General features: G+C 41.7%; 1 protein-coding gene across 12 annotated transcripts in view; it reads right to left on the reverse strand.

Moving 5' to 3' along the window:
• Positions 1–16,960, reverse strand: part of mecom (MDS1 and EVI1 complex locus) — a 143,001-nt gene that overhangs the window by 4,664 nt on the left and 121,377 nt on the right. For 3 of the 12 annotated variants that reach the window (XM_023792871.2, XM_023792883.2, XM_023792882.2), the window contains 11 exons: positions 15,719–15,821; positions 15,437–15,647; positions 15,093–15,240; positions 14,687–14,867; positions 9,465–10,818; positions 9,032–9,122; positions 7,828–7,854; positions 3,308–3,474; positions 2,593–2,670; positions 1,221–1,390; positions 573–717 (listed from right to left, as the gene is read on the reverse strand). In XM_023792871.2, coding sequence (XP_023648639.2) covers positions 573–717; positions 1,221–1,390; positions 2,593–2,670; positions 3,308–3,474; positions 7,828–7,854; positions 9,032–9,122; positions 9,465–10,818; positions 14,687–14,867; positions 15,093–15,240; positions 15,437–15,647; positions 15,719–15,821 — 2,675 coding nt within the window. The remainder of the gene's footprint in view (positions 1–572; positions 718–1,220; positions 1,391–2,592; positions 2,671–3,307; positions 3,475–7,827; positions 7,855–9,031; positions 9,123–9,464; positions 10,819–14,686; positions 14,868–15,092; positions 15,241–15,436; positions 15,648–15,718; positions 15,822–16,960) is intronic. The other 9 variants (XM_023792881.2, XM_023792873.2, XM_023792876.2 and 6 more) reach the window with 9 other exon arrangements.

Genomic DNA, 16,960 nt, shown 5'->3' on the forward strand with positions numbered 1-16,960 from the left:
ACTCTTGCCCTTCTCTGCTTCCTCGCTCACTCGTTCTGGTTTCACATAGTACAGAATAGCATGAGAGAGAGCGGTAAGGAGCATAGGCTGATTACAGTGTTGCCGCACGCACCACAGGACAATCCACCTTAGGGGTGAGAACCTGAGCGCAGCCATGTGGCAGCCGATACCTTGGCACCACACTATTCTGAACGGAACAGTGTGAGTTTTTTTCCGGTGGCTGGAGTGCCAATCCTGCAATCAACCCCCAGATTTTCACTGGAAGTTGGAGGACCTGCTTGCAGGGCTGGATGTAGATTAACATCATACCCTGAATAAAGCAATTGTAGGTTAAGGGTCTTGCTTAAGGGCCCAACAGAATAGTGTCACTCCTGGCATTCAGACCAGCAGCCTCCCGATTACTGCCACAGATCCCTATCCTCAGAGCCACCACTCCACCCCTGCATGAGAGTTTCAAAAATATGAGTAGTGTATTGCTATAATTTTTCACAAAAAACATTAAAACTCTTGCAGAGCATTGCAGAGTATGTTCCTGCTTATTCTTGTAAAGCACTAAAGGTGAAGATATTCACCCTTCCTCTGATTGCTCGGGGGATGGCTGGTTTTGGCCTGTGTTGCCAATGAAGTTTCGTATTTCAGTGAAGTACGAGTCCTCTTTGTCATCCAGGATGGCACTGCTACTGTCCAGCTCAGACTGGGGAGACGACATGGCCGTGCCTGCCAAAATGAAAAGGATATTAAATCTAGGGTCTGAAATGTTTTTCAAGAAACAGGATACTGGCTGTAGCACATTTTCACCTTTGAATTTGCACAGTGGGTGTTCGCATGTATCTGAATGAATATACTAAATGGTTGACTCTTTTACTGCAATATAGAGACAATGTGCTACACCAATTCAACCATTCGATTGACTTAGTAAGACATATATCTCTAACATACTCTGCATACACCTAGCACATCCAATTAAATTGAGCTCCAATCTGCAGCAATATAAATTATCTTACCCATCAAACACTACTGTTACATTTACAATTACCTTTATTTAGCAAATACTTTTGTGAGGCATGTAGCACATTACAAACATACATACTGTTGAAGAGTCGACTAGGCATAAATGCAGCTAGGGTGAGTTTACAATGAAATATTAATGAAATGGTGAATAGTCTATGAGTATGCAAGGCTGCATATATTATGCAGTTGCACCAGAGTGCAGCGTTTACCTGAGAGATTCCCGTTCTCATGCTTCTTCAGATGGCGATCCAGGTTGGTTTGCTGGCCAAAGCATCGGTCACACAGGTGACATTTAAAAGGCTTCTCTTTGTTGTGGATGTTGCGGATGTGCCGCTGCAGGTTGGATGAAATGCTGAAGGACCGGTCGCAGTATTTACACCTGTGTAGACAGATATGAGGTCAAGGTGTGATATCATAGCGCTAATGCAGATGCATGGCCGCATGTCAACACGTATGCACACAAATGAGCACAGACACAGACTTATTCCTTGGCTTTCTCAAGATATGATGGAAAATCTACTGAAGGTAAAAAAAAACAGGCTTCTCTCATCTTTAGCCAGGACAAAGAAATTACATTCTTTGCTTTCAAAACAAGCATGCAACAAATTTTGTTCTAACTCTCTGAAATTAGACACAAAGCCAAGTTTCTTCATGCAAAATTATACACCATGATTACATCTTTTCTTCTTCTGGAATTAACTTGCACAATTGACTTTCCCTTAGGAACCCCTGCTATCTCCCCAAAAATTGCAATAAACAGCAGAGATCTTTAATTCCTTGCCAGCATGTGTAGTTTAGTCTATCACACCAGCAACAGAGGTATCCATGTTTATGCCCTGTGGTCAATGGGGCTCCCCTGGGATTATACTGTACTTGTCTTTTAGATTTCTCTCAAACAGAAAATAATTATTCCAACTGCTGGTCCTGGATTATTGCCCACAGCCCTCATCACCCCAATTTTTCACCCAACTTCCTTCCCCAGACTTCAAAACCCCTCTAGTCACCCCGACTATCACAACCATTTTTCATTGTGCAAATTATTTAACAGAATGATAATTGTTTCAGGCTTTTTAACCATATAGAAAAACACACACAATAGTTTGGGAATGTTCTCCTAGGCATGGACAACATGCTCTGGGACAACCTCTGTGCTGAGTAGATACTAATGGATTACTCTACTACTAAAAAAAGGAACTTATTTGTGCTTATGGAGTGAGGCATGAGGCCCTGTCATGGGGGTGCAACCCTTGAACGTGTGAACTGGGAGCCCCAAACTCGATTTCCACTGCAGCTGGACTGGCTTGAATTTCTCCTTTTAAGGTGGGGAATGTGCAGGAAGCTGCCCTTCTCCCCAGCATCACATAGACATGGCCTCAATCTGGTTTGAGATTTTGTGGTTTTACTGCTTTGACAAAAGATAATACCATTGCTTACAATAAGTATATATTTTTAATGGTTGGGCAATGTGCGAGCATATTCCTACCAATTTTGAGTATTTATTTTCATTTTTCCTACTGTTTATCCCTGATGAAAGTAAAGCCATTGATGATGTCTGAATGTGTTTGTCTGTGAGCACCGTACCTGTATGGTTGCTCCCCTGTGTGTGTCCTCAGATGTCGCGTCAGGTTAGCAGAGCGTGGGAATATCTTTCCACAGTATCTGATAGTTAGGGCAAATTTTATGGCATAAACAAATTTGCAAGATAGACAGCACTTTCAGTCATGAATATATTGGGCATCCATGGTAACAGACAAATTACTATAAGTACTCAGAAGATCCACTTTAATTAACATTTACAATCCATTCTAAGTGTTAGAATTATGTTTGATCAATCATAATGAACATAATTGTTTTGCAGATTTTCCAAAATGCACTCAGTTGCCATAATATACTATTAGAGTAAGGCTATGGCAGGAAATTAATACATGTAAATATGAACAAATTTTGTTTTTTTTTCTGGGTAATTGTGAACCATCCTTCAATCATGCATGAAGTTACTTGCACCTTTTCTGTTGTGCTCCCATTGAAAGAATATGAGTATTCTACACCATGTTAGACTCCTATTGTCCAGAAGGAAAAGAATAAAGACCGACTGGATCATGAGTGGGGAACTTCATCAGAAATCAGACAGAAACACATGAAAGTGCAGCCCCCAAGATCATGAACCATATCAATCTTGTGATCAGGAAAACGTCAGTGTGTAAATACTTGAGTTATGCACGACTGGAGTGCAGCTCCCATTTAGCCCCCAAGTAATTAAGTCACTAATTAAGTCTTTTATTAACCCTGTCATTACCTGCATGTGTAGCGTTCCTTGCCCTTACGCAACAGGGTGTCTGGGATAGTACTTGGGGGGGCCCTGAAGTCAAAAACGGATGGGACAGAACGCATGAGGTCACCGGCTTCTGGTTTGAGGGAGTTAAACGTCTCCAGTTTCTCTGCCATGTTCTCTATGGCTGACATCTGGAAGGAAAAGAGAGTCCAATTGGTTGCTACAAACAAGAAAAGCATACTCTGCAGGAAAATGGTCCTATTGTGCTTCTATTTACAGCTGTGTTTATGATTATGTTGTTTAACCTGTGCAGTTATACTCACGTGTGTGTATTTGCTGCTTTATAGAGTACACTAGAATGCCGTAATATGGTTGTCTGTTTTTCTTTTGTTCTGACTTAGATAGGCACTACATACAGTATAAACCCTATTATTCATGCAGACACTAATCTGTGGCCTGGTGCCCTCTCAGAGGGTAAACTTTTTTTGAATAATTTAAAAAAAAATTTGACTCAAGGTGGTTATAGCCTTCACAGCACAGCATAATAGCTCTGCACATGTAACCTTTGTAGATACTGTGAAATAAAATCTGCATTAAATGTTAATAAATTTTCATAAATTTTGGGGTAAGAAGAAAGCCTTTTTTGCTACGGCTGATGCCTGATACGGCCCAGTGAAGCTACTACGGAGCCCTTCTATTCACAAGCAGCGCGTTCACGCACACGCTCCCACAGAAAGCACTGCCAATTTGCTAAAAGTCTTTCATCCAATATGGTGAGAGTCCTCTGAGGAAAGTGTAGATGCATATAGTTGTCAAGGGGGAATGTGCCCGGTGCTGGGTGGAGAGTGGCTGAGCTGCGGTGTGATTCATAATCACTGGCGGGCTGTAAACCATTCCCTGCACAATGCGAGCGGACAGCACATTCGTCAATATGAAAGATGTTGACATTACTGATCAAGGGCCAGACACGGGTAATAATGATATCACTGGGCGGAGAGGGGAGCCTCCCTGAAGGCCCCAGCCTGCCAGTCCCCCATCAGCTCTACTCAGCTCTACCTACATTCTTTTCTAGAGGATACAAATTTGCATTACTTTGTGTGTATTGAATTTTTTTTCTGTATTTTCTTGTTTAATACAGTCACAAATCAGCAGTGATCCGGGCCGTCGCTTCCGGCACGGCACTCCATCACCGCTCCCCCCCCAGCCCCCTGTGCTTCTCCACGGGCCACGCAAGAGGCTGGGAAGGAAATCTGATCCATGACTGATAACCCCAGCGAGGAGAAGCTGATTAGAAATGACAGTGGAGTGTAAAGTTCCTGACTGCCTTGACGGTCAAAACCCAGCAGCCGAGAGCTTGCACTAGTGCCCACAGAGGATGTGGTGTGTCAACTCCATTTGATTGTGAGGCGGTGATTAAGCTGGTGCCAGGACCATGAATCAGACTGTTTCTGCACTGGAGCATTATAGCTATCTAGATCAAAATGAAAAGCTTTCATATTTCTTAAAAACATGCAATATATGTTTCATTGCCCTCTTTATGGACTTGAGTAAAATACAGTTTGTTTCTGCTTTTCGGTATATGCCATTATTCATGCAAACATTAGCAGTATTAAACCTGTCAGCTGTCCTCAGTGTGCTGGAGACCTGACACTGTAACTCCTGGCCGAAGCAATGAGCCTTTCACGTGTTCGCTGTTCAGCTCCTTTATTAACTGCTTTACTTGCTTCTGTGACTAGCAAACTTCTGCTGGTTGTTCTGTTCATCTTTACAAAACAGTGATGTTACTCCCACTGTTCCACATGCCATGAGAGAATGGATTTTCTGCAGCCCTAAGCACCTTTATTCATCATGAGCCTAGGTCACTAAATCAATTTTCTGCCCTGTTGGTAAAGAATATCAATATCAAATTATTTCTTATCACTGGACTTATGTCAAATTATGTATTATCTTTTTTTCTAAATCAAACTAAAATAAAGAATCAATTTATCTATACATTGTTGGTGTAGGATATGCTGTGATATGCTTAACAACTTGTTTTAAAATATAGGGTTTTTACTTAGGGCCATGCAGTAATAGGCAGGTAGGGATTGAGACACAAATAAGCATTTGCACAAGTATATGTCCAGGCACTCTGGTTAACTGCAGGTTTATGTTCCGGTGTCTCAGCAGACTGAGTTGCTGATTGGCTTTCTTTAAATGACAGTGAGGCTGAGTGTTGGGAAATTAGCAAGATGCATTGTTGATTTTATCTGGAACCAGATGTCTGAAATAGGAACCCCCTTCACTGAAAAAACACTATTACCCCTTAATTTCCAAAGAGACAATTAGAACACAGCACTCCACCTCCTACTCCTGTCTTGAGAGGCCATTACCATGGAAGTGATGCGGAGCAGGGCCACATTTCCACCCTTTCGTTTAGCTTCCCTCCCAAAAAAGCAAATACTATTAATGTTATCAGCAGGCTCCATTATCTACAGCAGTCATCAGAGTGCTCATTCCGTCATTCTTCAGTGCCATGTCTGTGACACTGATAAACATAATGAGTTTGACCCCTCTGTTCCTCCACCATGTGAGGTGGTGGAAGAGCGGTATTGGCCTCAGAGTCTCCATTAAAAGGGGTTATTATACTATACTTATTTACAAATCTACACTGATGGTGAAATGCTTTTCAAAAACCCATATTTTAGCATGTGCTCATTGAAATATCCTTGGCCAAACCATCTGAAGAAGGAAGATGAAGGAACAGGGAAAGTGATAGCCTGGCCTGCACAGTGACCTGTGAAAGTGACAGCCAGGCCGGCACAGTGACCTGTGAAAGTGACGGCCAGGTTTGCACAGTCACCTGACCTTAACCCCATTGGGCTAGTCTGGGATAAAAGGATTGAAAGGTCAAGGCTACAGGGCCAACTAGTTTGTATCATTTGGGGGCCCTTCTTCAGCAGAGTTTCAGAAAAATACACTGAGAATAATACAGTACACTGAGTGTGAAAGGTGCCTATTTGAAGAAGTCTTGGGCTATTTGTTACATTGCAGTATTTGTCATTTGTAGTATTACTTGCAGTCTTGGACCTTTGTTTTGCAAGTGGAACTGATTGTTCTTAAAGTATAATAAATCACGACAAAGTTAAAATATTCAAAACCCTTTGACTGGCAGTGTATGTATGGAAACAATATTCTTGCCTAAACCAGTGTTTCCCAGCCATTTTTTCCACGGCACACTTTTATAAAGTAATTATCCCAGGGCACACCATTGATTAATTGCTAATCAACAGGAATGTGAATCCATATTTCAGATAATCATCACTGTACTGTACGTTTGCTTTATTTTTTCCTCCCTATTGCAGTAGGTTGTTGGTTCAGGATAAAGCATTTTTTCTGAAATGTTCCTTTTCAAAAATTTGTTCATGATCTTGTCTTTTTACTACAGGACAGTTTTCAAATTGGCGAACATATGTATGTACACTAATGAGGGTCAGTTGTAGAGCGGTTTTATTCTCAGCTGCATTTGATTATGTGAGAAGTGCACATGAAGTCTACTTGACAATGTAATGAATGAAAGTTGCAAAGCTTTTTTTCGTCTAGGTCACTTAAAGTGCATTCAGAATAGAATTGCCAATACATAAGCATATTTATTTGGAGTGTTTGTGTGTATAGTGTGTGTGTGTGTATATAAATATATATATATATATATATATATATATATATATATATATATATATGCACTCCTTTACAACTTACGAACTTTCAGACACACGAATGAAGAGGACTGTAAGTCCAAATTGTGTTCCTTCGGGCTCCCATTTCCTGTCCGCAACATAATTTTTTTTTTCTGCGCACCAGTTCCGCCTAGTACATCTGGCCGCTACTCCCGCCGTGCAGCAGTGTAACGTGGATATCCTAGTTGTTTGTACTTGTGTATAAACTTAAAATGATGTTGAATAATGACTTACGAACATTTCAAGTTATGAACGGCCGTTCGGAATGTATCTCATTCGTGAGCAGATGAGCGTCTGTGTGTGTGTGTGTGTGTGTGTGTGTGTGTATATATATATATATATATATATATATATATGGCACACCAGGCCAGTTCTAACAGAACACCAGCATACAGGTGGCAACCACAGTCATTTCTCCTCTGTGTAGCACCTTCCCTGCTTCTCCTCTCTTTTTGTTCCGCTCTTCTCCTTCCTCTTTGTATTACGTACAGTATTCTCCTTTTGTTTTAAAGGGACTGAAGGGTTTCTACTGCACATGTACTATATATTGCATATAAATTGACTCACACACATGTAATATATATTTCACTATACAATTCCTCATTTTCAAAGTACAGTACCAATCAAAAGACTGGACACACCTGCTATTAATGCATTGGTCTCAGTTTTAGCTGTTATACACCTTAAAAGTTCTTGATGCAATGAAGTAATACATATCAAATATTGCATCACCCTATCAGAGGTCATGCATTACTTATTTGCAGACATAGCTGTACAGTTTTAATTCTGAAGCACATGAGCAAGATCTCTATGCTCAAAGCAACTTACCCATGTTCTCTGGTCGGGCATACGAAACTGGAAGTAGAACAAAGACAAACAATAGTCAGAATTAACCTGCATTTATAGCAAACATATTATATGGTGGAGTTTCAGGAGGGGCTAGCAGCCCATACCTGTCCTGATCAGGGGTGAGTTTCCCAAAGCCTCCTTAACGCTACGTCATTTGTAAGTTCTATCCTTTAATATAGAACTTACAAATGACGTAGCATTAGGAAGGCTTCGGAAAACTCACCCCAGGCTGAAATGTTTATTTTTCTGTTCTTATGCTCTGTGAGAATATGCAGAGATAACAGACAAAATGTTAACTCTAACCCTTACAGGAACCTGATGTAATGGTTTCTAAGACCATAAAAATGCTGTGTTCCAGTATTTCATCTCACACACCACCACTTGGGGATGATGGTGGTGCAGGAGGTAGTGCTATCGCTCGGTAACCAGAGGGTTGCAGATTAGAGCCCTGGTTCCTCCTGACCCCATCAAAGTGTCCTTGAGCAAGACACTGAACCCCAAATTGCTCCCGGTGTGCAGGTTGGCACCTTGCATGGCAGCCTCCACCACCGGTGTATGAATGTGTGTGTGGACGGGTGAATATGAGGCATGTATTGTGAAGTGCTTTGAGTACTCGTAGGAGTAGAAAAGCGCTATATAAATGCAGTCCATTTACCAGAACTTCGTAAATGAGTGGCAGGTCGCTCAGTATGACGGCCCCTAATCTATAATTCTCTACCTCAATTTCTTCTCTTCTCCTATTTCATCTTAAAAGTTAAAATTGTCTTTCCTCCTTGTTCTAAAGTGACCTGTACATCTATACAAATTAATCACTGTACAGAAGCGTGACTGGGCTCGCCAGGGGATGCCACCAATATGTCACCATATCGTCTCCGTTTCTGATTCTCTAATCCAGTCACAAACACATTCAGATGGGCACAATTTACGATGATTCCACATGAGAGAGGACCAGGTCATTAAAGGTGCTTTTTTGAAAACTTCACAGTATTCTGTGATTGAAGAGACAGAACTGAAAAAGGTATAATACCAAGTATCCACATCTGTCCAAACTTCCTTCTCTAAACTGTTTTTCTTCAGTCTAATCTAGTTGAATTGCCTTGAAATTTCCATAGGGTCTTTAGGAGCAACTGAAACTTGATTTCGTCTGGGAAGAATGACGCCAGTGATGGAGCTCGCCACGTACCTGGGGGTGAAAGAGGAATCCGGGACCTGGCCGCATGTACTTCTCCTTGAGGGCCTCAAACGGATCACTGATCTTCCTCTTTTCAACCCTGCTAATATTAGAATTCTGTTAGCTCTTATTGGCAAGTAACAACACAAGAACACACTCTTCAGTGTGATATTTCGTGAAAAATGCAGAATGTAATCATTTCATTCAGTGTAACATAATAAGAATAAGGATACTTTATTGATCTCTGTGGGGAAATTCAAAGCAATGGGCATTCACCTATGGCGCCTGCAGAGCTGGGGGTTAAGGGCCTTCCTCAAGGGCCCACAGACATGGGACTATTCTGCTGAGGCTGTGTTTGAAACCTTCCGATCACAGGCACAGAGGATGAGCCACACACCACCTCCTCGATTAGCCTCTGTAGCTTAGTGCTGAGGATTCACATTACCTGTAAATGGGGTCCATGAAGAAGGGCGTGGGCCGAGCATGTTGCAATGAGGAGTCTGCTTTCTGTGTTTCCGTCTCTGCCTTCTGCTCTCCAAACATGTGGCTCTTCTTTGAGTCTGGGTCTGTCAGGCCAGGTCCATTGCGACTCCTGCTGCCCATGCTTAGATCCAGCGGCTGGTCCTGACTGGCTGCTTGTGACACGTCAGGCTTTGAGGATGGAAAGGGAGTGAGTTTCTCCTCCTTGCGTTTGGTAGTGAGGTCAAATGGTGAATCAGAGTTCCTGCTTTGGCCTTTCTTGGCCTCGGCCGGGGGAGACTGAGACTCTCCCTTTACAGTGGATGGGTGCAGGTCTCTCTCAGGGAAAGGGTAGAGGGGTGGTGAAAAGCCTGGGAAGAAGGGAAGGGGGAACATGGTTGGGTATGGCAATGCACCCACCTTTTTGTCTTGCAGTCCAGTGAGCCCCGTAGATCCAAAGTATTTCTCTGCGATTGAAGCAATGGCCTTGATGGAGTCATTGACTGCACCAGAAACAGCTGTGTGCTCATCCAGAGTCTGTGGAAAGAGGCTGTTGCCGATGAAATCCTTGTTGTTGTTATTAACTAAGGGCAGGGTTTGGGGGCTTCCAGACTTTCTCTTTGTCACTTTGCCATTGTCCCGAGTCCTTTCTCGGTCACTCTCCAGGTCACTCTCAAGTTCTGAGCCAGATGTGGTCTCCAGATCACTGCCACTCGGGGTGCTGACATCATCCAGGTCACTGCTCTCTGATTGGTCACTCAGTTTAGCGGCACACCTTGGCTCAGAGGATGCCTCCATCTGGAGTTTCGTGACCTTAGATGGCTCAAGAGGGGACTCTTTATCTAGCGCTTTGATCAGGTCCCGGTCACCTGGGCATTGTTGCAGCGACGGCATTAAGGGGTTGTTACCTGGATGTTCCAAACCTGACGGCCCCTTCACTGGGGATGTGCTGGGAATGAGTGGCGGTCGGTGGTATAGTCCAGAGGGGAAAAGGCCAGGGAAGCTAAAGGGAAAGCTGGGAGCCGTGGGGAATGTCAGGCTGCTGTGGTGTCTGTTAGTCCCAAAGTAGTCTGTCAATCCAGGGCTGCCGTGAGTCATCCCAGCAATTCCTGCTTTGTCCAGCACGGCGGCACCCTGGAGTGACATCCCCTGCGCAAATAGGCCTCCTGTGGCAAAATGGTTCTTCCCCTCACAGAAACGACGATGCTTGTTGAGTGAGGATGTGGTGCTGAACATCTGGCCGCAGTCCTTGCACTTGATCTGTGTCCGGCAGTCGGCGTGCATCCGCTTGTGGCGGCACAGGTTGGAGAACTGTGTGTAGGACTTGTGACACACCTCGCCTGCAGTGGACACGGAGACAGACATATCCCCATCACACACAGTATAGATATTGGTCCAGAGCAACAAGTCCTGTCAGCCATCTTTCACATAAAGCTGATTAAGGTCAACCAATTCTTTAAAAGAAATCACACTATGGAAGTGTTTCCCAACCCAGTCCTTGGGGACCCACAGACGGTCTACATTTTTGCTCCCTCCCAGCTCTCTCCCAGACAGCTCACTGTCTGTGGGCCCCTGAGGACCGGACTGAGAAACATTGGGCTATGTAATGTACATAGATGGCCCTGAGTCTGAGACAAAATAGGAGCAGTAGGCCTGTTGTGTTTTTATTGTGGGAATTACACTATTTGACCTATCAGGGTTTGCTATGTTCTGCAGCTGTGATAAATCATACAAGCAGCACACAGCACGAGCCAAGAGACAGAAATACAGAAACACACTTTAGTTGAAAGTAATGAGATAAAGTTTAAACAATAACTAGATAAGGGGGCTGTCGGAATGACAGCATTGTATTGCCCAGTATCCTGCTCTGTCCATCTAATCCGTACTCATCCCACACTCCCCAACCTCTACTATTTCTAGAAGCACTGCTCTCAGAAGCAGGATAGATCACCTGGAAATGTGAAAGCCAATAAATGTGTTTTTACCTAAATGCTGTGAATTCTAGTTATGACATGTAATTCTGAAGCTACATCTTTTCATTTATTATACATTTCACTTACATGCTAATTTGCAGAATCTTTACCCACCAATTAGGTATTCCTTTTCTTTATGTTTTAATATCCATGTCTGAAAAGATCATTTATAGCTATATATTTTTTGTATTTTTAAATATTTATGTTCTATTTTTTTCCTCATTTGCACTATGACTGATGTGATATAACACTAATTACTGTAACAGACACATATAAATATGGTCTATACAGGGGCCACAGACAAGCTCCAGCTAGCTGGCAAAAAACTGCTCCACGGGCCCCATATAAAATCTGCATAATGTACCAGATCCCTCAGTTGCGAAAACCAAACACTAGAAAACAAAAAAATAATTGTTATATTGGCATTTTAACTTTGGAACTAAACAAATTTTTATTTTAATGCTTGACTAGTTAAGATAAGCATGCATGCATATGGCATGCTCACTATCTTATCCCAAGATAAGTTTCACCAAATGAATATACAGTCTTACAAAAATATTGCTGTAATACCGCCCAAACCTACCTGGCAGGCTTATCTTTATTGAAAGGCCATAAAAGCCCAACTTTGTCTTCAAACCTCCCTTTACAGCCTCTGCCTTCTCCTCTCATTGCTTTTTCAATTTTGGGCAATTTGTCTCTGGCCTATTAGATGTAGATTTTCATCCATGTAATGTTTTTGTAATGTATTGTTAAAGTGGCAATACGATCCAACAAATATCAAATAAAGTATATAGAGTAATAATATCAAAATGAGTTATCCTGTTCACAAGGTTAAGCAACTTATCTAAGTCACTCTTCCCTTTGTTGCCACTAAGTGCTATTGCTTCAATTTTGTTGTGATTTGTCTTAGAATTTGACCTACTTTCAAATCTTCACCCATCTGGAGAATACTTTCAGAGTTACTGTCTTCACAAGATAAAGTGTCTTCTACAGGTGCTGTTTTCATCCTTTGCTGCCACACAGTGCTGCGGCTTCATTTTGGGACAATTTGCCTCAAAATGATATCGGGTGTATAACTTCATCCATATGATGTTTTTGTGAAACAGTAATCAAATCCATCTAATACTTTTTGATTCATCCCATTTACAAGGTCAAATGTCATCTTCTTTCACCCTTCTCTTTGCTGCCACTAAGTGGTGCTGCTTCAGTTTTGGGGCGATCTGTCTCAGAATTTAATTACTTCCAGTTCGACATCCATACCTGCCTATGCAAAGTTTGAAATAGGTTTGCCAATTTTTTTTGACTTGATAAGAAAGTGCCTGCAAATTTACATGTTTTAGATATATAGAGTACATTTTTCAATATTTTGGTGTTATATGTTTTTATATGTTTATATGTTTTTTTTTTACCTGATTCAATATTATTTCTACCCATACATCACAGTAAAAGTTCCCCAAATAATGCATATCTCTACATTAACATTCACATATGCAAAAAGACAAAGACATTTTGTTGCTATTTGTCTTTTTGCTTGCATTTAATATGTCGTCTGACTAGAAGGCCACCTATAATATCCTGTCCGTGTTATGATGTTCATCAGGTGATTTGCTCAAAATGACTGCCAGTTATGGGCTAAAAAGACTAACATGGTGAGAAATGGACAGAGCTAGTGATGCACCTCAAGATACTGGATATTCCCTGAGATGGAGACACAAAGACATGCAGCACAATGGATCTATTTTAAGAAGGAGGAGGAAGCTGAGTTGAATGAATGCTATCCTGCAGGACTGGTTCCCATAGACTGAAGTCCTGTCTGGCGCTTCCCATTACAGTAGCTGTCATGTCCCGTGGCACCGTGACCCCTAAGGGGCCACCCAGCCTGCCCACACCCACAAATGTGCCTGGCTCTTCATTTTGCACTGCACTGCACTGCACCCCCTGTAGCTGGTCACGCAGTCTGTTTTAGTGCCCTACAGCACAGCCTGCCGGGCGTTATACATCACACCACTGTACGCTCCGTTCTGTCACATCCTATTTATCAAGCATTTTAATTACCAGCTTAGCTCACCATAAATATTATATAATCATGCAATATATAATTGTATATAACTCCTGGTTCAAGACAAGGGATAAAAAAACATAAATAAAGTGGCTTACCAATGAACTGCAATATATATTAATGATTGCTTTTCATTGGAATATTTAGGAAAGATGAAATATGAAAAGGCGTCTTTGGGATTGATTGCTGTTATCGTTTTGTTGTCTCTGGAGACAGGCCTGACACCACGGACTGTATGATGTGTGTGTTTTATTGTAACATCTTGCAGTAAATCTCTGAGCACTAGTGAGGGACAGACATGCTGCGAGCTGCACCCATGTGCTCTGGAGATTCCCAAAGACTGCAGCGTTACATCACGGCCCATTTCTTGAAGTAGCAAATAAAAATCTGTTCTAACTTAAATAAAGGAATATATCTGAGCATTTGATTCAACTTCTTCTGGGTGAACACAACGCAATCTGGTAGCAGGTTGTGTTTAACAAGCTAACGTAGTGCCCTTAAACGCATATGCACAGCTGTTCAGTGTGTGGTGGCCGCTTAGCTCAGCCATTAGTTGGTAGTTATGGCTCCATATTTTCTGCTGATTACCTTCAATTGAGTCCTATTTTAAGTATATTGAAGGCTTACATATGGTTGCTATTTGGAGGTACTGATACTTATAAGCTGAGCAACATCACCCAGTGCATTATGGAGGAATGGTTAGCAGGGTGATGTATGTAGATCAACATGGAGATCGTTGTGTGTTTGGATAGTCTGGGGTTCTGGGTGAGTCTGGGTAGAACTGGGTATCAGTTATTGTATGTCCAATCTGCCTTTGTTCCTTTAAAAATTAATACTCTCACATATACTCTACTGATGAAAATCCAAGCTGATTTTTAACATTCAAACTAAAACACTCAACTAGGAAGTAACTGTACAATCCTGCAAAGTAGAATCAAATTACAGGCTTTAGGATAACCATCATTTTGCTAAATTATTTTTTAAATTATTCTTCATCATAACAAATCACCTTAAGATGAAGACAATGACAGTGGATGTAATTTTGTAAAATACATATTTTTATAAGAATTAATTTACTTTCAATAATAAATTCAATTATTAATAACAGTTTACAACAAGGCTACAGAAATTGCACAAAATTGCTCTCAATGGAGCTAGAAAAGAGTGCAGACTTACATATGAAGATTCTGACTGACTTACATATGAAGGGCTTGACACTACTGTGGATGTGCTTGTGCTGCTTGAGGCCCGACGATGTGGCGAAAGTCTTGCCGCAGTCGGGGCAGGCATGTGCGCGTGCCCCCACATGCTGTGAGCGGATGTGTCTCTGTAGGTTACTGGGGTCTGTGAACACCTGCTGGGGAGGGACGAAAAACAAATGGGAGGGTCACCCTCCTGAACCTCCGCAAACAAACAGACATTCAAAAACATTCATACCTGCAAGAACGCCAACAGCGTCAGCACCATTCAAATGTGCTTAAGCACACTGTACACAAAATAAAACAATAATCTCTATGCACTATGAGAAAATACCGGATATAGACAAACTGCTTGATAATTTCAGTTAAAGTCTTCACTGTACCTTTGAGCAGTTTTCACACTCGTAGTGCTTGCCGCTATCATGTGACATCTGATGCCGAATCAGATTGGATTTCCAGTTAAAGGCTTTAGGGCACTGGTCACATTTGTATTCTCGTTCCTCCACACTGACCAGGGCATGTGTCTCCAGACTAAAGGACAGGAAACATTAATTCTCATACAGTATAACATTCCACATCTAATGTCATGATACTGCATTTATTATATTATCCTTTCAAAAGTATAAAACATTGAAATTATTCCCAAATTAATAAAAACTGAATAATACATGCTGTCTGAAAAATGAAAGCGATCTTTGGACAAATATCCACTGACATTGTTGCTCACCTCTGCATGTCTGGCAACTCCTGATCACAGTCCCTGTACTCCTGAGGGCTACGGGAAGCGTCCCCCTGGTTGGGTAAAGAGAAGCCAGAGAGTGGCGTCCCACACGGCTGTTTCTGGTGATCCAGCAGCTCTGTCCTGGACTCAAAGTTCTGGTCACAGTCCTCACAACGATACTGCCTTTCCTCTGTGACAACAGACAATGTAAAACACACTGCACATGTGTGTGAATTTGGTGTCTAAATGCAAGATGATTACTCTATCATTGAGATTAATGAAACTGACCATGAATGTCAGGTGCCATGACCTCGTGTGAATATTCCTCTGCCTTCATGAAAAGTAGCAGCTCCTCACCAGCTTGAATGTCACGTGTAACTCTATAAAATATCTGCCAATCAGAAGCAAATAAGAAAACAATCAACGTGGGAGCATGACACAACGCAAACAATTATAGACAGCAATGCAGAACACATTTCCCATCTCCCCAATTCTCTGTCTTCCCTCTCTGATCCTCACACAGATGCATATACAGCTACAAGATGAGATAAGGAACACTGATGATTTTCAATTAAACTCATCACTACTGTAGAACATTTATTGAATAATAGTACTTCTGTGACAAATTATCACATTCAAAAGTACACTCCAAAGCCACACTGTTTATGCTTCCACAGATATGTGTGGAATAACACAGCAGCTATGAGATCGCTCAACTTCCCTTGCAAACACAATAGTACTCTTGAAACAATTGAAAACCAATGATTTTTGGCACTGCTTGAAGGTTTAACTTATTAGTTTCCTGTCCAGCAAAGTGCTGACATTTGGATTGTGAGTTATTAGAACATGACTGTGGCTTCTCGGAAACACAAAGGTTAAAGAGGCATTATCCTTGAAGACAGTTCAAATCGAACTGTTGAATGCCTCTGCATGACATCATCTCTGCTGGAACACAAACGTCGGTTACTGCAGTCCTGGGGATAAAATGGTGCCCTATTGTTTTAGAAAGAATGCAGGGAACTGAGCAGGACCTGAGAACAGAGGTCTGAGCTCTTTCCTGCAGATTACAGATAGCCCAGACATTTTCACCTTTTACATGAACTCACTGAAATAATATGACTATCAAACAATAAAAAGAAGGTGAGGGAAAGTCAGGGAGTTACTGTGTGCCTCTTTGGAGAGTATGATATATGCTTGATGCAAATGAAGCGCAGTAGTTCGGAAAGCAGTCTAGAAAAGATCTGGGAATGGACTGTATGACCTCACTGCTAACACTGATATTAGTGAATTGACCTGAGATGTTTAAAAGGTGCTCTAATGTATAAAATCATGATTACAGTAAAATTCTGAAGATTAGCTATAAGAAAACCACGAGAGAAAGAGGATGTTGCTTCTGGAACCTTTAGTCTTTTCCAATTAAGAGCAGGAATACTGACACTTGTACTCACCTATACAAAAAGGCTTAAAAAGTCAGGAGTCTTTGTTCTTTGACCTATAGTTTGTTCTTAAATGTCCCACTTTCCTCATTTA

This window comes from Paramormyrops kingsleyae, chromosome 17 (assembly GCF_048594095.1).
Source record: "Paramormyrops kingsleyae isolate MSU_618 chromosome 17, PKINGS_0.4, whole genome shotgun sequence".
NCBI classification, from domain to species: domain Eukaryota; kingdom Metazoa; phylum Chordata; class Actinopteri; order Osteoglossiformes; family Mormyridae; genus Paramormyrops; species Paramormyrops kingsleyae.